This window comes from Medicago sativa, chromosome 8 (assembly GCF_051527215.1).
Source record: "Medicago sativa cultivar Bolivia chromosome 8, Bolivia_mono, whole genome shotgun sequence".
NCBI classification, from domain to species: Eukaryota; Viridiplantae; Streptophyta; class Magnoliopsida; order Fabales; family Fabaceae; genus Medicago; species Medicago sativa.
In genome coordinates, this window is record NC_140756.1 from 53,485,928 (window position 1) to 53,504,955 (window position 19,028).

At 34.8% G+C, this 19,028-nt stretch overlaps 2 protein-coding genes across 2 annotated transcripts; one reads left to right on the plus strand and one right to left on the minus strand.

The window, feature by feature from the left end:
* The first annotated feature begins 5,890 nt into the window (after window positions 1-5,890).
* Window positions 5,891-8,017, plus strand: LOC146899519 (protein VAPYRIN-like). Its single transcript, XM_085733499.1, has 2 exons — window positions 5,891-6,722; window positions 7,424-8,017. The coding sequence occupies exons 1-2, from the start codon at window positions 6,054-6,056 to the stop codon at window positions 7,838-7,840; spliced, it is 1,086 nt and encodes a 361-aa protein (XP_085589625.1). The 5' UTR covers window positions 5,891-6,053; the 3' UTR covers window positions 7,841-8,017.
* Window positions 8,018-9,391: 1,374 nt separating this feature from the next.
* Window positions 9,392-15,995, minus strand: LOC146899520 (cullin-3A-like). The gene is made up of 2 exons (XM_085733500.1): window positions 15,593-15,995; window positions 9,392-11,554 (listed from the first exon to the last, which is right to left on the minus strand). Exons 1-2 carry the CDS (start codon window positions 15,751-15,753, stop codon window positions 9,517-9,519), a joined length of 2,199 nt encoding a protein of 732 aa, XP_085589626.1. The 5' UTR covers window positions 15,754-15,995; the 3' UTR covers window positions 9,392-9,516.
* Window positions 15,996-19,028: the final 3,033 nt, after the last annotated feature.

Below are 19,028 nucleotides of genomic sequence, written 5' to 3' on the forward strand. Positions count from 1 at the left end.
AAGCTCAGCACAATCTGGAAAGGGATCAAAGGCTCAAGGCTTCAGGACTGGAGAATTGTGATGAATTCTTCAAGAAGAAGTCTGAAGAAGTCAAGGAAGTGGCTGTTAAAGCTTCAGAAGCGGTTCTGAAAGCACCTAGTGCTACCACTTCAGTAGCTGGCTCTTCAGTCAAGGTATGTCAGATTCCAGTCACCTCTACCCCCATTTCACCCCTTTCACCACAAGCAACTGAGCAAGAAGAAGACACTTCTATCTTAGACAGTCTTGCTCTCCACTACTCAGGTGAGTTACCTATAGACAAATCTACCTCAGAAAAAGCCTGTGAAACAACTCCAGAAGCAGCTGCTTCTGAAAATGTTGTTTCAGAAAACCCCCATCAACAAACACCTGAACCACATAAACCCACAACACCCCCACAATCACCAACAGCTACCATTGACCCCCAACTCAACACTCAAACATCAACTTCACCACAACAACCACCAACTGAAACTGAAACCCAACCAGAGCACATTGAACCCCAACCAACTCCCATGGATATTGACAACTCTCAAGTCAATGTCCAAGACCTAACCTCTACCGCACACATTGCTTCTGACCAGCCATCAACCTCAACCCCAACTCAACACATCACCATTCCAATTTCTAGCCCTGTTCAAGACCTTGAACTTAGTGATTCTGATCCTGAAATTCTTGAACAACCACCCACAAACACCATGGAATCTGAATATATTGATGCTGAGCTACTCTCTATTCTCTCTCAAATGCATAATCTGGTGGATCAAAGGAGGACAATTGATCTCACCAACGCATATGAAGACTCCTGGGCATCACTTCAAAACCGGGCAACTGAGCTTATTGAAAACATAAAGGCTAAGTGCATCAGAGTCAAGCAAGCTTCAGTCAGAAGGCTTATGGAAAATCTGAATCAGAGTCTCAGAGTTAGAAATCCTACACTGCTCCTGGCAAACCAGCCTTTCTTCTTAGAAATGGACTACTTGACCAGAGAAGCAAGGTTGTGTAAGCTTCTGAAGAAACAGATGGCACAACAGCAGCAAGAGGCTAGAGAAAGGGAACAGGCTCTTCTCCAAAGGCAACAATTTCTTGAAGAACAGTTGCAGAAGAAAATTGAAGAAATGGAGAAGATGAAGAAACAACAACAAACCAACCCTTAGTTGCACACCTTAGTGTTATCTTTTGTTTGTTGTTTGTTTTAAATTCTTAGTCCTTGCTTCTGAAACCATCTTGTTTTATTTCTCTATGCTTCTGAATGCTTAATGGTTCTGACTGCTTAGCTACTTCTGATTTATGTATAATGCCTGGATATTCTTGTTCATTTACATTGCTCTGATTGACTTAGTTATTTTCCTATTATACTCTCTTCATGTTTGAGTTTTTTCTCAAATCTTTTTGTCTTTTATGCCTATTTTTTTGATAATGACAAAAGGGGGAGTATATGTGACAAGTATTTAAAGGCTCTGAGCCCCATTAAGGGCATTTGAAATTTTTGAAAAACTTCTATCATTTTTTACCTTATTGGTATAAGCTATGAACGAAAGAAGGAGTATCAAAATTCAAGTAAAATTAATTGAACCATTCTTCTTATCTCTAAATTAATTCTTTCAATGATTCATTTTTTAAAGCTTTGATAATTTTATTGTGCGAAAAATGAATTTAATTAACCTGGATAGAACTTAGGGGGAGCTTACAAACCTCACCTTAAAGACTATCAGACTCAGGGGGAGTTTGAGCTTACAAACCTCAGATTCTGAGCTTACAAACCTCAGAACCCCAAAGTCAACTTGTTAATTAGATTAACAACAATTGATCAATTTTTAAATACTTTTGTTTGTCATCATTAAAAAGGGGGAGATTGTTGGAACAAAATGTGTTTAACAATGAACCTTAAAGAGTTTTGATGATAACAAGGTATTAAAAATTGTAAATTGGACTAGCTAATATTTGTTCAAGTGTACAGGACCATAATTAAAAAGTTACATCATCATTGGTTCTGAATGAGCAAATAAAGAGCAAAGGAAACAACATAATTGAAGCTTGGACGCTCCTGAAGGCAACGTGCTCCTGAAGTTAAGTCGCTTCTGAAGTAAGAATAGTGCTCCTGAAGACAAGAGGTCCAGAAGTCATATCATCAGAAGCTGCATCATCAGAAGCTGCAGAAGTCATATCATCAGAAGCTGCATCATCAGAAGCTGCCTCATCAGAAGCTATTTCACCAGAAGCTGAATATCAACTGGATTTGCAAAGATTCAAGAATTGAAGAATTATCACTGCAAAAGCTGTCTATTGGATTCGAAAATGCTACAAAGGATTAGTGGAATTTTGCAACGGTCATTTCAAAGGTGTTTGAAGGCATGTGCTTGCAATTTGGACGAAAGCGTTGACATTTGTACGAATTGTACAACCACGTTCTCCACTACTCTGTTTTGTGTCCACGCTACAAGACAAGAAAACAGCTCCAGAATACGGCTTCGCCTGCATAGATGTTCCTTTAGATAAGGAATGGATTTCAAATTAGTTCTTCATAGGACAACAACCAAATCAGGCAAAAGATCAAAGGTGAAAGATCAAGCTTCAGCAACGACTCTTTGGGTGCTGACAATTTCACAACGTCTCTTTCACACCTCTATATAAAGGAGTGAAGACCTAGAGATTTTGTAATGCTGAACAACAGACTCTCAATACTTTTACTAGTGCCAAATCTCTACTGAAATTGTTCTGCATTCACTTAGAATTTCTGTGTCTCAAAGTCATATCTTAGAAATTCTTAAGTCCATTGAGTCTGTATCTGATTTGTATTGTGAGCACCTCTGATTGTATATCAAGTGGTCAACCTTAAACAATTTTATGTGTAATTTTGTTTAGTTAGGAAGTCTCTTGCAGTTGTGCTTGAGCAGGAAGTCTCTTGATTGTGTTCTTGAGCAAAGGAAGTCTCTAGCTTGTGTGCTTGAGCAAAGGAAGTCTCTTGCTTGTGTGCTTGAGCAATTGTAATCAGATATTACTCTTAGTGAAATCTCCTTGGAAGTGCAAGGGGGACTGGACTACTTCCGGATTGTGGAAGGAACCAGTATAATTGCTTTGTGTCGTTCTTCTTCTCTCTCTCTCTGTTTTATTCCGCTGCATTTAGATTTTGATTATCACTTCAGAAGCTGTCTCACTTAGCTTCTGATCAGTGTGTTCAGTTTTTAGGAGAAACGAAGAATTTTTCAAAACACAATTCAACCCCCCCTTCTTGTGTTTTTCTCACCTTCACAATGTGCATATCACCCACATCACCAAATTTACCTTTAAGGAACATACAACTTTTTGTATGACGAAGTAAATGTGTAGTTCCATCTCTAGACCGACAACTCAATTCTTTCCCACAACCCTTGCATTTACATTTCTCTTTTCCATCAGCACCGAGACCAATCTTTACAAGGTCGTTCAACACATCAGATGTTAAGGCCCTCGTCTTCTTTTCCACCGGTGTGTTAGTGTTATCTTCTGTGCTGGCCTCTTGAGGTTGATTAACTTGTAGTTGAGGTTGATTAACTTGTAGTGGAGGGGTTTCAAGGATTTGAAGATCATCATCATCATCATCCGGCACCACACGTTTTCCATTACCACGAGCATTCATATTGAAAGAAGCTACTTTCTGCAAATTTCACAAAAGAGCGAACAACTTACACATATTCTTGCATCTTAATCCTTAACATGTTCTGAGTTATTTAGTCAAACAGATAAAAAAACTTGTAAATCTACATAATCGAATCTAATATCAATCTGAAATATTCTAGATTAAAGTGAAAAGTCAAACCTAACATGAGTTTACAAGTTTATTGATTGTAAGACAACAGTCACAGATATGTTAAATTTAAAGTAAACATCATCATACTACTCACATTAAACTGTCGTGTTTTTTTTCTTCACAAGGTTACTAAGAAAAAACTTGAAAAAGGACATGCAATTTAAAATCAGAAAGCTAACAATCAAAAAACATGTTTAGACCTCTAAAAACAAACATGAATAAACCAAAGAACTGATGGCTCACCAAAGAACTGAAGATGATGAAACTTGCGATGTGGTGTGGTGGTTGAGGATGGTGGCGCGACAGCAGATCTACGGTGGAGGAGTGATGTGCGGCGGCGGTGGAGGAGTAACAGCAGATCTAGGGTTCAACTTCAACGTGGTTTTCTTTCTTTTCTTTTCTTTGTGAACGTCATCGTACGTGGTAGACGAGAGAGAGAATGAAGTGAATTAATTGGTTTCCTTGTTTGTGGGATTTTGGGTTGGGCCGCTTTAGCCTTTAGCCAAACATAATTTTTTTTTCCTGGTGCATGAGCTGGGCTGGGCCGTAGAAAATTAATCTTAAAAAATTATTATAAAATAAACGGGCTACCCTCGGCCCGGTCGGGCTAGCCCGCAACGGGCTCGGGCTAAAAAGGCCCGGTTTTAAACGGACCAAAAATTTTATGTCCAAGCCCTTCATTTTTCGGGCTTTTTCGGCCCGGCCCGGCCCGTTTTGACAGCTCTACTACCAGGGTCAACTCACTTTCGGTATCTTTCGTTAGTTACTAACTAATTACTTCCTAGACAGATAGTTACTAGTATAATGCTATAAATATCAAGATATAAGCAGCAGGATAGTAATAGCAATGTTAGGCCCTGTCACAACCTAAGTACCTAATCTAGGGTTACACTCCTTTGAAATAAATAACTAAATAAAACTTAATAGCGAACGAAAAATAAATAAAATATAAACGACATTAAATTAAATTAATATCCAACAAAAATAAACAGAGGTTCGTCTTAGAACTCTAACGTAAAAAGATTTAGTTACACATGGTAACTAAAAACAAATTACTAAAGATAAAAACATACCCGGAGAAAATCAAGGAGAAGATAGAAACTCTCCCGAAGCTCCAAAGTTGCCTTCCTCTTGAATTGCCACAGTTCTGAACGAGAAATTCTGAATGAGGAAGGCTAGTATTTATAGTGAGAGTTTCTACATGAGTTTGGGCTAAAAGTGCAGGCTTTACCCAACACATAAGCATGAAAAGACGCGTGCGCCCCACATTTTTGGATGCACGGGGCGCATGGAAAATGCACGAGGCGCATGTGAGTGCACCCCAGACCATGCCCTAGGCGCATAACATCTGCTTCCTGCGCCCAAATTCTCTAATTTTCCGTCGTTTTAGGTCTTCGTCTTCAAATAACATGCCTCGGAACTTGGGAACAGAATTTCTCCCTGTTGTAAGTCTCATGAGGCCTCTTGAATCTTCATTTTTGGTCTTCCTAAGTCTTCACAATTCTTCAGATGTTCTTGATTTGCCTATTTGCATGATTTCTTCGTGAATTACTTCAAAAACCCCATAAAATTGCTATGTTTTGGGAAAACTACAATTACAGACTCAAATATAGAAAACATTGCAAAAGTCCCGAAATCATAGACAATTGTTCTAATACTCCTCCTTTTTGCTGCTAAAACCTATTGAAAATAACTGAAAAACATGCTAAAAATAACGTAAGATGACATATCATCAATGTCGTTTATATTTTATTTATTTTCATATGACATCAATAATTTATCGCTTTTCCTAAAAAAAATACATCTATTACATTACACTCTATCTCAATCTTTCTCAAAATATATAGACCTCTAAAGACACAATAGATATAATAAAAATGAGAATATTCATATCAATTTCATCCAATAAAAAAGTGAATATTAAAATAGATGTCGAAAAAAATGTTAACATTCATCTACTCCTAATATTAGTCACCATGTGCACTTCCAACACACTTCCCACAAAGTACAAACACTAATTCAAAGGTTCGTTGTTATCACAACCTGCGGGTCCTTTTAATGGTGGCAAAAGACAAATTAAATATGGACATATTCCATTGTACATTATCTATCACGTGAACTCCAATGTCAATATCTCTTCTCTCTAAATATATACCCAAAAAATATATAGCTCTAACTTTTTAATCCATCCATCCCTAACAAAAAAAAAAAAAAAACCTCTTGAATCCATATACAAACTTGGTAGATGGAGATGGAGAAACTAGTAGAAGTATGCGAACCTGCAGAGGTTCGCATAGAATTCACGCTTAATAGCAAATGTCGAACTACAATACAACTCAAGTCACTAAACCCAACCAAATCAATAGCTTTCAAAATCCAAACTTCATCACCTCATAAATTCCTAGTTAACCCCCCCACTGGACTCATTCCACCACTCTCCATTTCCACTTTTCAAGTCATCCTCAAACCTCAATCTCATCTCCCTCCTTCCTATCCTCGCTCTCCCAAAGACCGTTTTCTCATCAAAACCGCGGAGTTCACAGCGAATTCATCTGATAATGATTCAATAAACGCGTTGTTTGCTTCGTGTTCTTATGGATTCTCTACTTACGATATGAAACTCAAAGTTGCGTTTGTTGGTTCGTTTCTTCTATGTGATGCTGTTTCTCGCGGTGATTTGGAATGTGTTAGGAGTTTGATTAAAAGGCAGCGTTCTGTGGTTTTGGATATGTCGTTGAAGGAGTCTGAGTCGCTTCTACGAGTTGCTACGGAGTTGGCTCACCCAGATGATATGGTTCATATGCTCCTTGAAGCTGGATTGAGAGTTCATGAAGCCGTTGGATTCGATAAGTTCAAGGGTTCTGATGATGTACTTGTGGTGGGTGGGAATGTTGCTCGTGATGAAGAAGAACATGTGAGTGCCTCATCACTTTCTTCAATTTTTGTCTTGTTTTAGAGAAAACAAACAAACGGTGTTGTACATATTCATGTATATAATCAAAAAAATGTTGTACAAATGTGTGGTATAAAAACTTATTAATTGTTTAAAAACTACATTTCTTGATTTAAAAACATGCATACCATAGATTAGTACACAAGAAATGTATATCAAAAAATTTGAAATTTACTGTGTATACTTGAAATTACAAGTTTATGGTAGTAAACTTCAAATGTGCGGTATACTTTTGTTTATAAAAAAAAAAATGTAACTATAAGCTTCAAATTTACATTATGCTTTATGGTATTGGTGTTTAAACAATTCAGTATTATAAAAATACTAACATTAGTTTTATGTTTGTCATGTTTTTGAAGGCAGTAATGTAAAAGCCATTTTATATAGTTTATATTTTTCTTACATTGTAAAATTTGCTTTATGTCTTTTATTATGATCGTAGTAAAACTTATGTTCAGTGGAAAAAATAATCCATTAAGATAAAAATTGATGTGATTAGATAAATTTTAAGAGTATTTTTGGATTAACATTAAATTTTAGGAGTAAAATCTTAATTATAACGTATTCCTAACAATTCTTAAAACTATAGTTAAGCTCCATCATATTGCACAAATTCAACCCTTTTTGTTGATATGCTAGATGATTTCTTTATTTTGTGTTAGGTGGAGGATGTGGAACATGGAAAATTGATCTTTGAGGCTTCGAGGCATGGAAATGTAAGGGAAGTCGAATTACTGTTACGACGAGGTGTGAATTTGAACTATCGTGATCATTATGGCCTAACAGCGCTTCATGCCGCGGCATTTAAAGGGCACAAGAATGTGGCCTTAATGCTTAGTGAGGTAGGGTTGGACTTAGAATGTGAAGATGATGAAGGTAATGTTCCCTTGCATATGGCAGTGGAGAGTGGTGATATTGAGACAGTTAGGGTTTTTGTTGACAAGGGTGTGAACCTTAATGCCATGAACAAGAGGGGTGTCACACCTTTGTATATGGCTAGAGTTTGGGGCTATGAGGATGTATGTCAGTTGCTTGTGAGCAAAGGAGCATTGTCTACTCTTTCTCTTACTTCAGCTTAAAATTGTAGTTTTTGTCATCCACCATCAACCATAACAAACAATTTGAGCTGTGAAAATAGATGCTGGCAGTAAGAAATTTGATAATCTTTTTACTATCAAATACATAATTTTAAGGACTAATGTTTGAGAGAATGTGAATTTGAATCTTAGTTGAAAGAATCTTTTGGTCTGGTTTTACTTACCTTTCCGGTCAAATTATGAATTATCAGGGTCTTATATTCCTTCCTGAGAACCAAGAGGCTTAAGATATATATATATATATATATATATTTTACATAATTCATGTTTATTTTACATATATATACTTGTTCACATGTGTAAATCCAAGTCTTGATGATGATCTTATTGTGGTCAGCCTAGATAGAAAACTGTACATTAATGTGTTTTCTCATATGCCCTTGCGTGCCTAAATCAGGCACAAATCTCTCTAACCATCGTAAAAACCCTAATCATAGTCCGGAGTTTTGAGGTAATGCTCACTTGAGATATTTTACACCTCTCAACGATTAGCAAATCGTATGAACACATGAATATAAAAAAAATCAATGTGTGCATGCGCTAACATGATGAGTTGGGGGAATCCAAAGTCCAAACAGAGTTAGGCACAACGATTAAGAGCCTCGGTCAGATGATTCATTTGCATTCCTCGTGTCGCATATAGAGGAGGAAGGTTTTGTCGTGCTCTAGCGGATTATACAAATTTGGGGTCTTTGAATTATGGGTTTGAACCCCGATACCTGCATATACAATGTTATGTCTTGCATGGTTCCCAATTTCTATTACGTCTTTGAATCAATCAAATTTGGATAGATAAAGAAAAAAGAAAAAAGGAGGGGATAGACATATTTAAGGTACTTAGAATTTTGAGGACCTCAATGATACGATCGGTAATAATTTACCTTCACGGTCATTCAAGTGAACCTATATCTAACATGATTACTAGATTTGATTTGAGTACAAATTCATTTTTCGTGGTTTTCTTAGCATGTAAGTACCAAAATCATCATGCGTGCACAAACTGTAAAATTAAGAAAATAGACTGAAGCCATTGTTTCAATTATTAGTGTATGTTTATACTGGTGGTCTAAAGTGGAATAAAGTAGAATAGAATAAGATAACCTCAATTTTTAAAAACTAAACAAGTGTTGGTTTCTTTTTCTTCTATTTCATTATATACCACAAATTCTAACATATTAAAAGATGAAATTGTTGAGGTCCTCAAATCTTGCAAAGACAAATGATATCAACTATAAGCTGTTTCTTTTAGATTTTGAGGGGCCACAGAAGATTTTCGTAAGAACAAAAAAAAAAAAAAAAAAAAAAAAAACTGCTTTGGGAAGCAGTGTATCAAGTAGTAGTATCTCAGAAAGCACAATTAAACCATTTGAGTTGAGAAGAAGTCCTACCGAAAATTCTAGTAAACTGGATTTGAAAAGATATGCTCACATTAACATCACTATAGGTGGATTGGAGTGTGTGTGTGGGAGAGACAAAAAGACATCAGTATGTTTGGTAATTCAAAACATTAGATGAAAACATCGCAACAACAAATAGGATAACAAATCAATATACATTGAAATCAATGGGTCTACTTAAAAGGCAAATTTTCACCTGGTTCATTATGATACAACACCTGCATCACTTTGATTACTGAAACAAACAAGTTTTTAACAATTCTATGCAAGATACCGATACATTTTTCTGTCGTTATCATCCCTCTCCAAAAAGTCTCGCTCAATGAGAGACTCAATGCGTTTCTTGACCTCTGTTGGATTTGCAAGGAAACGTGACTGCAACTGCTTTGTCACTTCAGCTATAAGATTGTTATGATCAAGTTGCTTCCTAGATTTCATGATCCTCACTATCGCCGCCTCAATCTGAGGCTTCCTGTCCTCCTCCACTCGCTGCCGAGTTTCCTGTTTCTCAGGTTCGGATTCCTTTTGTGCAACTACAGTTCCTATTTTAACCTTGTATAGTTTACTACTGAACTTGTCATTAACAGAGAAAGCGTCATCCTCACCAACATCTTTACTCATCGGCTCCTTTCTAAGGACATTTCTTCCCTTAACTAAAGCCAATGATTGTAGACATCTCTTAAGATCCGGAGCAGGAATCTCAGTTGCTTGCTCAATCTCCTTGTAGCTAAGTTTATCAGCATTATTGAAAAGCATAAGGACACACATTTGGTAGGTAGAGACGTTTAACTCATGCTTCTGACCCTTCCCAAAGGTTGCTTTTAAGTCTGCAAAGCCCATGTTAGTTTGCCACGACAATCTCCTGCCAGTATGTGTGCCAAGGTAATAAGACCGAAACTTCTCGCAAAGTGCAGATATTTCCACCGGCAGGTTGCACGTAATACTCGACTGAGTTGGCCAAGACCCTGTTGTAAGAACCTGGACAGTAAGCGTAGGACCGTCGCCTAAGTCAGGGTGGCTGGCATAAAAGCCCTGCATTGTGTCCTGAGAGGTTTTCATGTCTGTAAACATTCCCTCTAATTTTGATGTAAACTGATAGCCACATTCGGTCTTGAGCTTAACAATGAGACTTCTCTCGGCATCATCAGAAACCGTTTTTCCAGACAAAAGCCTCTTTGCCAGATGCTGTTTATAATACTTCTCAAAAACATCTTTTTCTTGCAAGTATCGGAACAGCATCATCACCTTGTCCAGAGTAACCTCTACATCATCCTCGTTGACCCCTTTCAGACCCTTACGAAGTTTATCATCTACAAATAGTGAAATGAACTCTGGAGAACGGGGGTTCAAGTTAATGAAATATTCAAACGAGGAATTCAAAGCATTCTGGAAAGACTTGTCATTGTTGAATGCCAGGTTTATAATCTTGTCGTATTTGTCTTTCTCATCTAAGAGCCTCTGCACAAACTCAACTGGATCCTTCAATCTTTCAGGATCAGTAACAAGCTGTTTACCAGATTCCCTTATGTGTGAAGTCATCACCTCTCGTATTTTCAAAAGACCGTCGGTTACACGACGGAACAAGTTATACATCCTACCCAAATCTTCATATTTATCATCACAAAGCATGTTGACTAAACCAGAATTCTCCATATGGATTAATCTGAGCATGTGATTTTCAATCATCTGCGTCTCCACCACTTTATTAATCTTCTTTTCAGTCTCGGGATCCATGTAATGGCTAACTCTATCCATTTCCTCATTCAGACGCCTCTCAGCTTTCTTAAGATAATCACCACAATCACAACACTCAATGAATCTTTGGGACTCTACCTGATAAAACTCAGCTGAAACTTGAAGAAAATGAGTCTCAAATTCTTGAGCATAAACAGATGGACCTAAATCCATTAGCATTTTTGTTATATTTCTCATTATCCCTCTATCAATAACTTCACCAGTGCGTTCACTATGTACTAATTCCAGAAGTGTGTTCAGTAGCCGAGTCCTGATCTGGTTGGAATAAATGACATTTTCTTTCCACAGATTCAGCCCGAGTTCATGAACAGGAGTCTTTTTGGCACTTGGAATGAAAGTTCTGTCCATGTACATCAGTATATCTCTAATCATTTGCAATGCTTTGTTATGATCATTCCATTTCCTGTTCAGTTCTTCCAGAAAAGATCCTCCTTGAGCTGCTTCAATAGATTTAGCTATTTCTTTGAGATGCGCAGTCATAGTCGCAACCAATCCTGAGTACAACCTATCACCAAATTTGTGAAGCACCATATTGTATGCATTTCTGAATCCACATATAAACAGAAAGGGGGAAATTAGAAATATAAGATCTATTTTCTCTCAAGAGAAATAAATAAAGCATAAGATCCTCCGTGTGTAAATGTCCAAAAGGAAACTTCATAATAAACTCATCCAATATGCCAGAAACAATTCGTTAATTCAAGTAAAAGCAGGTCAATCAAGGAGAGATAATAAAGGAAACTTGGCTGCAAACTTCAACATATTGAAACCCAAGTAAAGTTTACAAATCTATTATGTGAAAATCCTCTAAAATTAAAAAGTGCAACAGCAACCACCAAGTTTTGTCACACATACTGATTGACGCATCTATAAAAAAACCTAATATTCAATAAAACCATGTTTGAGCAGCATTGTAACTGGTTTTGTTGAAAATACATAGAGTTAACGTTGTTTAATGTTCCACTTGGCTTAAACCAAAGGAAATAGAATCAGCTCTAATTATTCCTGTTCTAAATTGTATATAAATATGGCATTCTACTGAGTGGTCTAATCACTTCAGCATACTCAGAAACATTTCATCTTATACTTTGCTCAAACATCTTAAGTGGCTTCTCACTTTCTATAATTTACACTTTTGACATGATCAAACTATCTCATTTTTGCAACTTATTCTATTTTTTAAATACAAAGAAGTTAATGGTGAATACAGAACAAACTGGTCAACCTAGAGGGGTTATAGATCGTTTTGGGTCACACAGTAGCCGCTAAAGTGAAGATAATAAATACAATCAGAACTAAAAGTTTATAAAACATACCTGATCAATAATTGTAATAGAACAACTGCTTACCGGAATGAAGGTATATAAAACTAAGTAAAAACAAAAATCTACCAAGCATAATATAGAAAGGAACACAAATTTTAGTTAAAAATAAGGCGGTGATGGTAATTATAAAAAATGACACAGGTGATCAGGAAAATAAAGGACGATAACAGATTAGTAACATTAAAAATAAATACCAAGTAAAATAGTGAAACAGTGAAAAGTGACTTTTGGTTTTAGTCCTCTAAATGAAATCATATGAAGACAGAGAGATAACAAGAATGGTGATGGGCACAAGAAGATTGAAGGACGAAAGGAAACTTGTGTGCACAACGCAAAGGAAGCTGAACAAGCATTCAATTCTGCTGTAAATATCAACAGCGAGGGGTTTGACTGATGACAAATGGGTTCTAGCTGTCATATGCGCCAGAATAAGTTTGCTCAGGATCAGCTGCTATAGCCATTATTCATGGACGTAAGGACCCACATTTGTGGTTCTCCATGCCGCAATGCTGAAATGCTCTCCTAAGAGTCACTTGGAGCATAGAGCTCAGTAAGGGAGCAGCCTCCTGGCCAATATTGACTACTACTATAGTGAATTTCATGAAATATAATGGATTGGTTGCCTAAATTGATGTATATTTTGACAACCACTCTTTTCATACTAAAAATTCTGACATTACTCCTTTTTTATTACAGAAGGATCGGTTAACATCATCAAGCCCCATCAAGCCCCATGAACATTGTCAAATGCTGACAATACATTTGTCAGAAGCAAACATGTTGATTGTTTTTCTTCTTAAAGATGTTTGTGTCTGTTTGCCTCGTTATATCAAGGTCCAGTTTGGATATCTTCTAGCTTATGGGAGCTTTTCAGTTAGAATAAATATAGTGTTCTTCAACTATTAAAAAGTTTTAAAAAACTTGTAGATGTCTATATAGAAGCTATATGAGAGATCTTCTGAAAAGATTGAGATACAGAAGCTAATTTCAACTAAAACTCATGGTTATTCAGTATTTATTTTTCCATAAGTGCTTCTTGAGAAGTTTATTGGAAATAGAACATAGGAAAGGTGTAAACTGAAAAGCAATATTATGCATATAAAAGTTGAAGAAGTTTTGTTTGTAAACAATGCTTCCATATTTCTCCACCACTCAAAAATCAAAATGGACCATAGTAACTCTCAGCCATCTTTTGATTAATCCTTTGGATTATTGATTGTTGCTTGTGTGGCCTTAACATTACAAAAACACTCTCCAGCCTCAAACTCCAGCATTTATCTGAACACCTCCTCATATGTACTTGAGCATTAACGTTGGTCTCTTCTTAAGCAAATCAAATTAAAAAGAGGTAGTTTTCTGTCATACATAACTTCAAAAAGGGTGTTTCTCATGGATATGCAAAAAAAAAAATAAAAAAAAAATGTAATATTAAAATACAATTCAGCCCAAAACAACCACTCATGTCAACTCTTATGTTGTTCTGTGATGAAGGATCTCATCCACATCATTCTAGAAGGGGAAAACACAAATATGCCTCCAAACACCTATTAACCACTTCTGTTTGTTTACGTATTGGTCTCTGCAAGATAGCAGAAGACATCTTCAAAACAGATCCCCAAAATCTGAATAGTTCCTGCCAATTGTATGAGTCCCATGTTTCCCCTCCTTTCTTCCAAAGGAGTTCAAACAATGTTAGAAGGAGCCATATGGAACCTGTGTTCTTAATCTCTAATCTTCATATTGGTAGGGATTTGGGTATTATGGGGTGCTCAAGTTCCACATCGAGATGGAACATTTAAGTGTGACTTGGTTCATCTCCCTTAATATCTAGCTTTTAAGAAAGGGTTTCTCAAGTGCTTAGATACTTATCATACACCCCCTTTGAAACTTTACAAAAACACTTTTAGCACCTCCTCCCTGAGAACATGAACCTGTAGTATAGCAAGCTTCTTACATCCCCAACATCTCTGTCTCTACATCTTTGTATAGCAAGCTTTTCAGAATTTCACCAACGAGAGTTTGACAAAATCCTCCAAGAAAGGGAGCTTAGCTTCCAATGAATCAACTCTGTTTGTCATCTTTGGTAGTATTTTGAACACCCAACAGTATTTGGAAGGTTTGAACCAATTGATAGAACTTCGGAAAATTGTAAAATGAAAATATTCTGTATTGAATAGTAGTAAAGGAGCCTTGGCTTAGAAAAATACAATCATGGTCTTTTTTCTTCTCATTCTTCCCCTATTAAGTATGTTACATGCTGCAAGTAACTAGCGGCCTTAGCACTTCCTAATTTTCTCTCCCCACTCTTTTTCTCATGGTTAATGGTTATAGACCCTCCAAATTATGAACTTTCCTCACTCTCTCAGATTCAACATCAGGCCCCCCGTTTTTTCGACGAGCAACATCAGGGCCCTTATAATCACAAGTAACCTATCATTATCTAAAGATTCTAAACTGACTCTAAAAGATGAGTTTTCCTGCAAAGAATTTAAGCTAAGCAGCAGCAGCAACAAAAACAACAACCAAACCTTATCCCACTAAGTGTGGTCGGCTACATAGATCAAATTATATCATAATGTTCATAAACCATATTTCGATCCAACTCGTTAATCTCGAGATCCTTCTTAACATTTCAAATCAACTCATATATCACACTAGTTGCTCTGCCTCTAATGAGTTGACTATCCTTCATTTAATCTCTCTACATGCCCAGACCACCTAAGCCTATTGTCCACGACAGTTTCTACTATAGGTGCTACCTCAACTCTCTAATATTGTCATTTCTAATTTTATCCATCTAGTCTAACCACACATCCAACACAACATCCACAACGAATTATAGATGATTGAGCATACATTAATAAGAGGAAATTATACGAAACGAAATGCATTAATCACTATGTAGTACAAGTAATGCAACAACAACAGATTAAACATAAATTCGTCTTTTTCATCACACAGTATCATACAAAATCCACATAAATAAACTCAATAAATTAAATTAACCACTTCAATCACAAACTAAACAAACATTTCAAAAATTAAACCCAAGAAATGCTCCAAATTACTTTCTTACTCAAATTTAACCAATCCAAAAACCTAAAATCCTATAACCATCGCCTCTAAATCTTACCCAAAAAAATTAAAATTACACATCCAATACAATAAATCAAACAAAAATGGATCAAAACCAAGAAATAAATCATAATCATGAAAAAAATTTAAAAAAAAAAATAAGAAAAAAGGATGAACCGAACCTGTAAAGTTCTTCAAAGCTAAGACCACTAGCGTTATGATTATAAATCTCATGAATAGCATCTTCAAGAATCTTCCATGTCTTATCTGCATATTTCGGATCCATAACAACCCTATGCTTAAACGCTTCAATCTGAAAATTCTTCTTCTTCTGGTTACTCATTTTTTTCAAACCCTAAATCGATCGATGAGGTTGTAACTTGTAGCAACAAGGATAGGATTTAATTAACTTTATTATTAACTCGACGATAAAAGAAAGTTTACAACAATTTTTTCATTATTATTATTTGATTTAGAAAACTTAGGATAAAATTATTAATGGTGGTGGGTTTTTATTTTTGAGAAGATGATGATGAGGACGTTATTACAAAGACTGTGTTGTGTTGTTTGCTTCAGATTTGGTTTGAAACGATGCGTTTCGTGTTTAGTTGAACTTGAAATGTTTTCAGCGCGTCAACAACACATACTTCTGGATTTTTATTATTATTATTATTATTGCACCGTCACCTTACAAATTATTAATAATTGCTTCACAATCATTTTATTTTTTGTCAACAAAACCATAAATGAAGTAATGTCACAAGTTTGATTTTAGCCGAAACAATTGACTTTTTAGGTATATTGAATAATTTATGTATTTGATTTAGATTTCAGATTAAATACATAAATTATTCAAAGTATCTAAAAAGTCAATTGTTTTTTATAACTAAAAAGTCAATTGTTTTTTATAAATAGAATTGGAAGAAAATTCGAAGAAGTAATTTTTATCATTAAATTTTTATCATTAAATTATATGAGGATTTTTCTTTTTGAGCAAATTTAAGTGAGATATGACATTTTGTTTTTTTTTTTTGTGGTGGCCGGGGTTCGAACCCCGGACCTTGCATATTTTTATGTTTTATGCATTGTCCATACAGTGCGTTTGGCCCAACTTTTTTGAGGCATAGAAGCTACTTTAAACTTAAAGTTAAAAATATGAGCTTTAGAAATGAAGTTAAAGTTGTTTGGTAAATATAGCTTTTTATTTCAAAATCTATTTTATGTTCAAGTGTTTGATAATATTTTTATTTAAAATCAATTTATTTTAAGAAAGTTCATATTTCAAAAGAAATTATGATAAATAAATAAATAAATATATTTAAAAGAAACAATCATTTTTTTAGGGGAAAATGAACAATTTTTTTAAAAAATATTATAGATAAAGAGGTGAATAAGATATACAAAAATTCATACATTATGATTTTAAGTAATTTTTGAAGATATTTCATAAACGATTACCTCACTTATGATTTTTTTTTGGATGAAAATGCCTTGTTAAGATCTAATAACTATTAAAATATTTAAAAATGAAAGAAAAATTTCCTTATAAATATTACTAAACAATTTAAAAAATTAAAATTTAAAAACATATAATTTATTATATTTGAACGTTCATTAAAATATTTTAGAAAATAGAAATCTTTTTATGATAATGTAAATTATATTAAAAGACCTAAATAAATAATTCTTTATGACCTTTAAAAAAAAATCTTGATTAAATATATAAATAATGGACCTTTAAATTTACATCATAGTATTTCTTTAAAAATAATAATAATAGTATACCATTGTCAATAAAAAGTAGGAGGATACCAAATTGTGAGTAGTAGTTTTTTGTAAAAACAAACAATAAATAATACTCCTTTTATTTATATATTTAATAAAAGGAGGAGTACATAGCAATTAGCAATTGAAGAGCACATGCATGCCGTCTGAAAAATCAATTAAAATGAAAAAATAAAACGTGCTTAATAGGATTCGAAGGGGAATACATAGACAAAAGTTGCTGAGAACTTTTAGAAGTTAGTTTCAACAACTTTAGCAAAACTACTTTATTTGTGTATTTTACACTAGAAAAATAAACAACTTTTTATATTAAGTGCTTCTCAAGAAATGTGTTTGGCCCAACTTCTCCTTTTATTGTGTAGAAAAGTCAGAAATAAGTCGGGCCAAACGCTACCCAACTAAGCTAAGCTCACAAGGACATATGACATTTTGTTTTAATGGCAAATGTAAGTATAACGTTCTATATTAAAAGAGAAAATTAACTTTTTAGACTTATGCTAAATGATGTATTTAGTCTATATTAGGAATTTGAAATTTCTCTTGCAACAGAGACTGAATGAAGTAATTGTTAGTTGACTTATAATTTATCACACCTCGCTAATGGTTTCTTAAGACGGCGCTCACGAAGACAGTTATTGTAACATCCTAAATCCTCAAAGCGATAAATTACATAAATAATATAATCATACAAGGAATTTAGATGTTACATCTTCAATAAGTCCAAACATGCATAAATAATTTTTCAAAACTCGCAACAGAATATTATCATATTATCTCATCAACAGATAATAAAATCTCCAAAGTAGCCATGCCACAAATCTCATGATACATCACCAATTAAAAATCTCAATCTCAACGTACAAAGAGATAATCTCATAAAGACATAAAATAATAAACGATATAAGACTGACATCCTAATCAGAACCCTAACCGAAGACTGCTAAAGCAAAGAGATAGGTAGATCTAAAGCTAGCCTCAAGCATACTCACAAGAAAAGAAACTAATCCTACAACCTGTCTACCCCTTCATACAAATAGGAAGGCGATCAACAAAACGATCACTGGAGGTTAGATAACATTCCACAAATAAAATATAATCAAATAAAAGTAAAACAACATATTTAATTTCGAATGATTAATAAAACTTCATATCATTGTAAATCATCAAGTATACAAGCATAATCAAGCAATGCATACAATTCACTTTTTTCAAGTATTCACAACATTCACCAAGTTTCACCAATGCACTTAAACACCAGTACACATATCCAAGTAGGACACGACTCACCAATTATCAAGTGCATGCAATGTTCTAGACTCTTCTAGATGCATGTGGTACCAATAGGATCCCAAAGATAATTTTACCGTTATTAAATTCACTAACATAATAAACATCACCAATTATGTTCTGCAGAAGCTATGTAATAAACATCACCAATTACATTCTTCAAAACACCTCAAAATGACTATGAATGCATGGACTTCAAGTAAGGACTCGACAATGCGTAACTCACCAATATATATTTATTAACATAATAGTCATCACTAATTATGTTTTTCACCAACATTTGCATTATCAAATACTTACATTCATACAATCAACAAGTCACTATTCAACAAGTCATTAGCAATTCATCATGTTAAAATCACCAAAGGAATCATCATCATAATCATCATCAACAATTAACACCTCTGAGTTCACAAGGGCGAGAATTCAAAAAGAAGAAGAGAAGTTACAAATCCAGAAAAGCATTGATGCAAAAATACTTTGGCAAAATAGTAGAGACATATTCTGACAAATTAAAGACAAGATGAAGATAAATTCCATTTCATT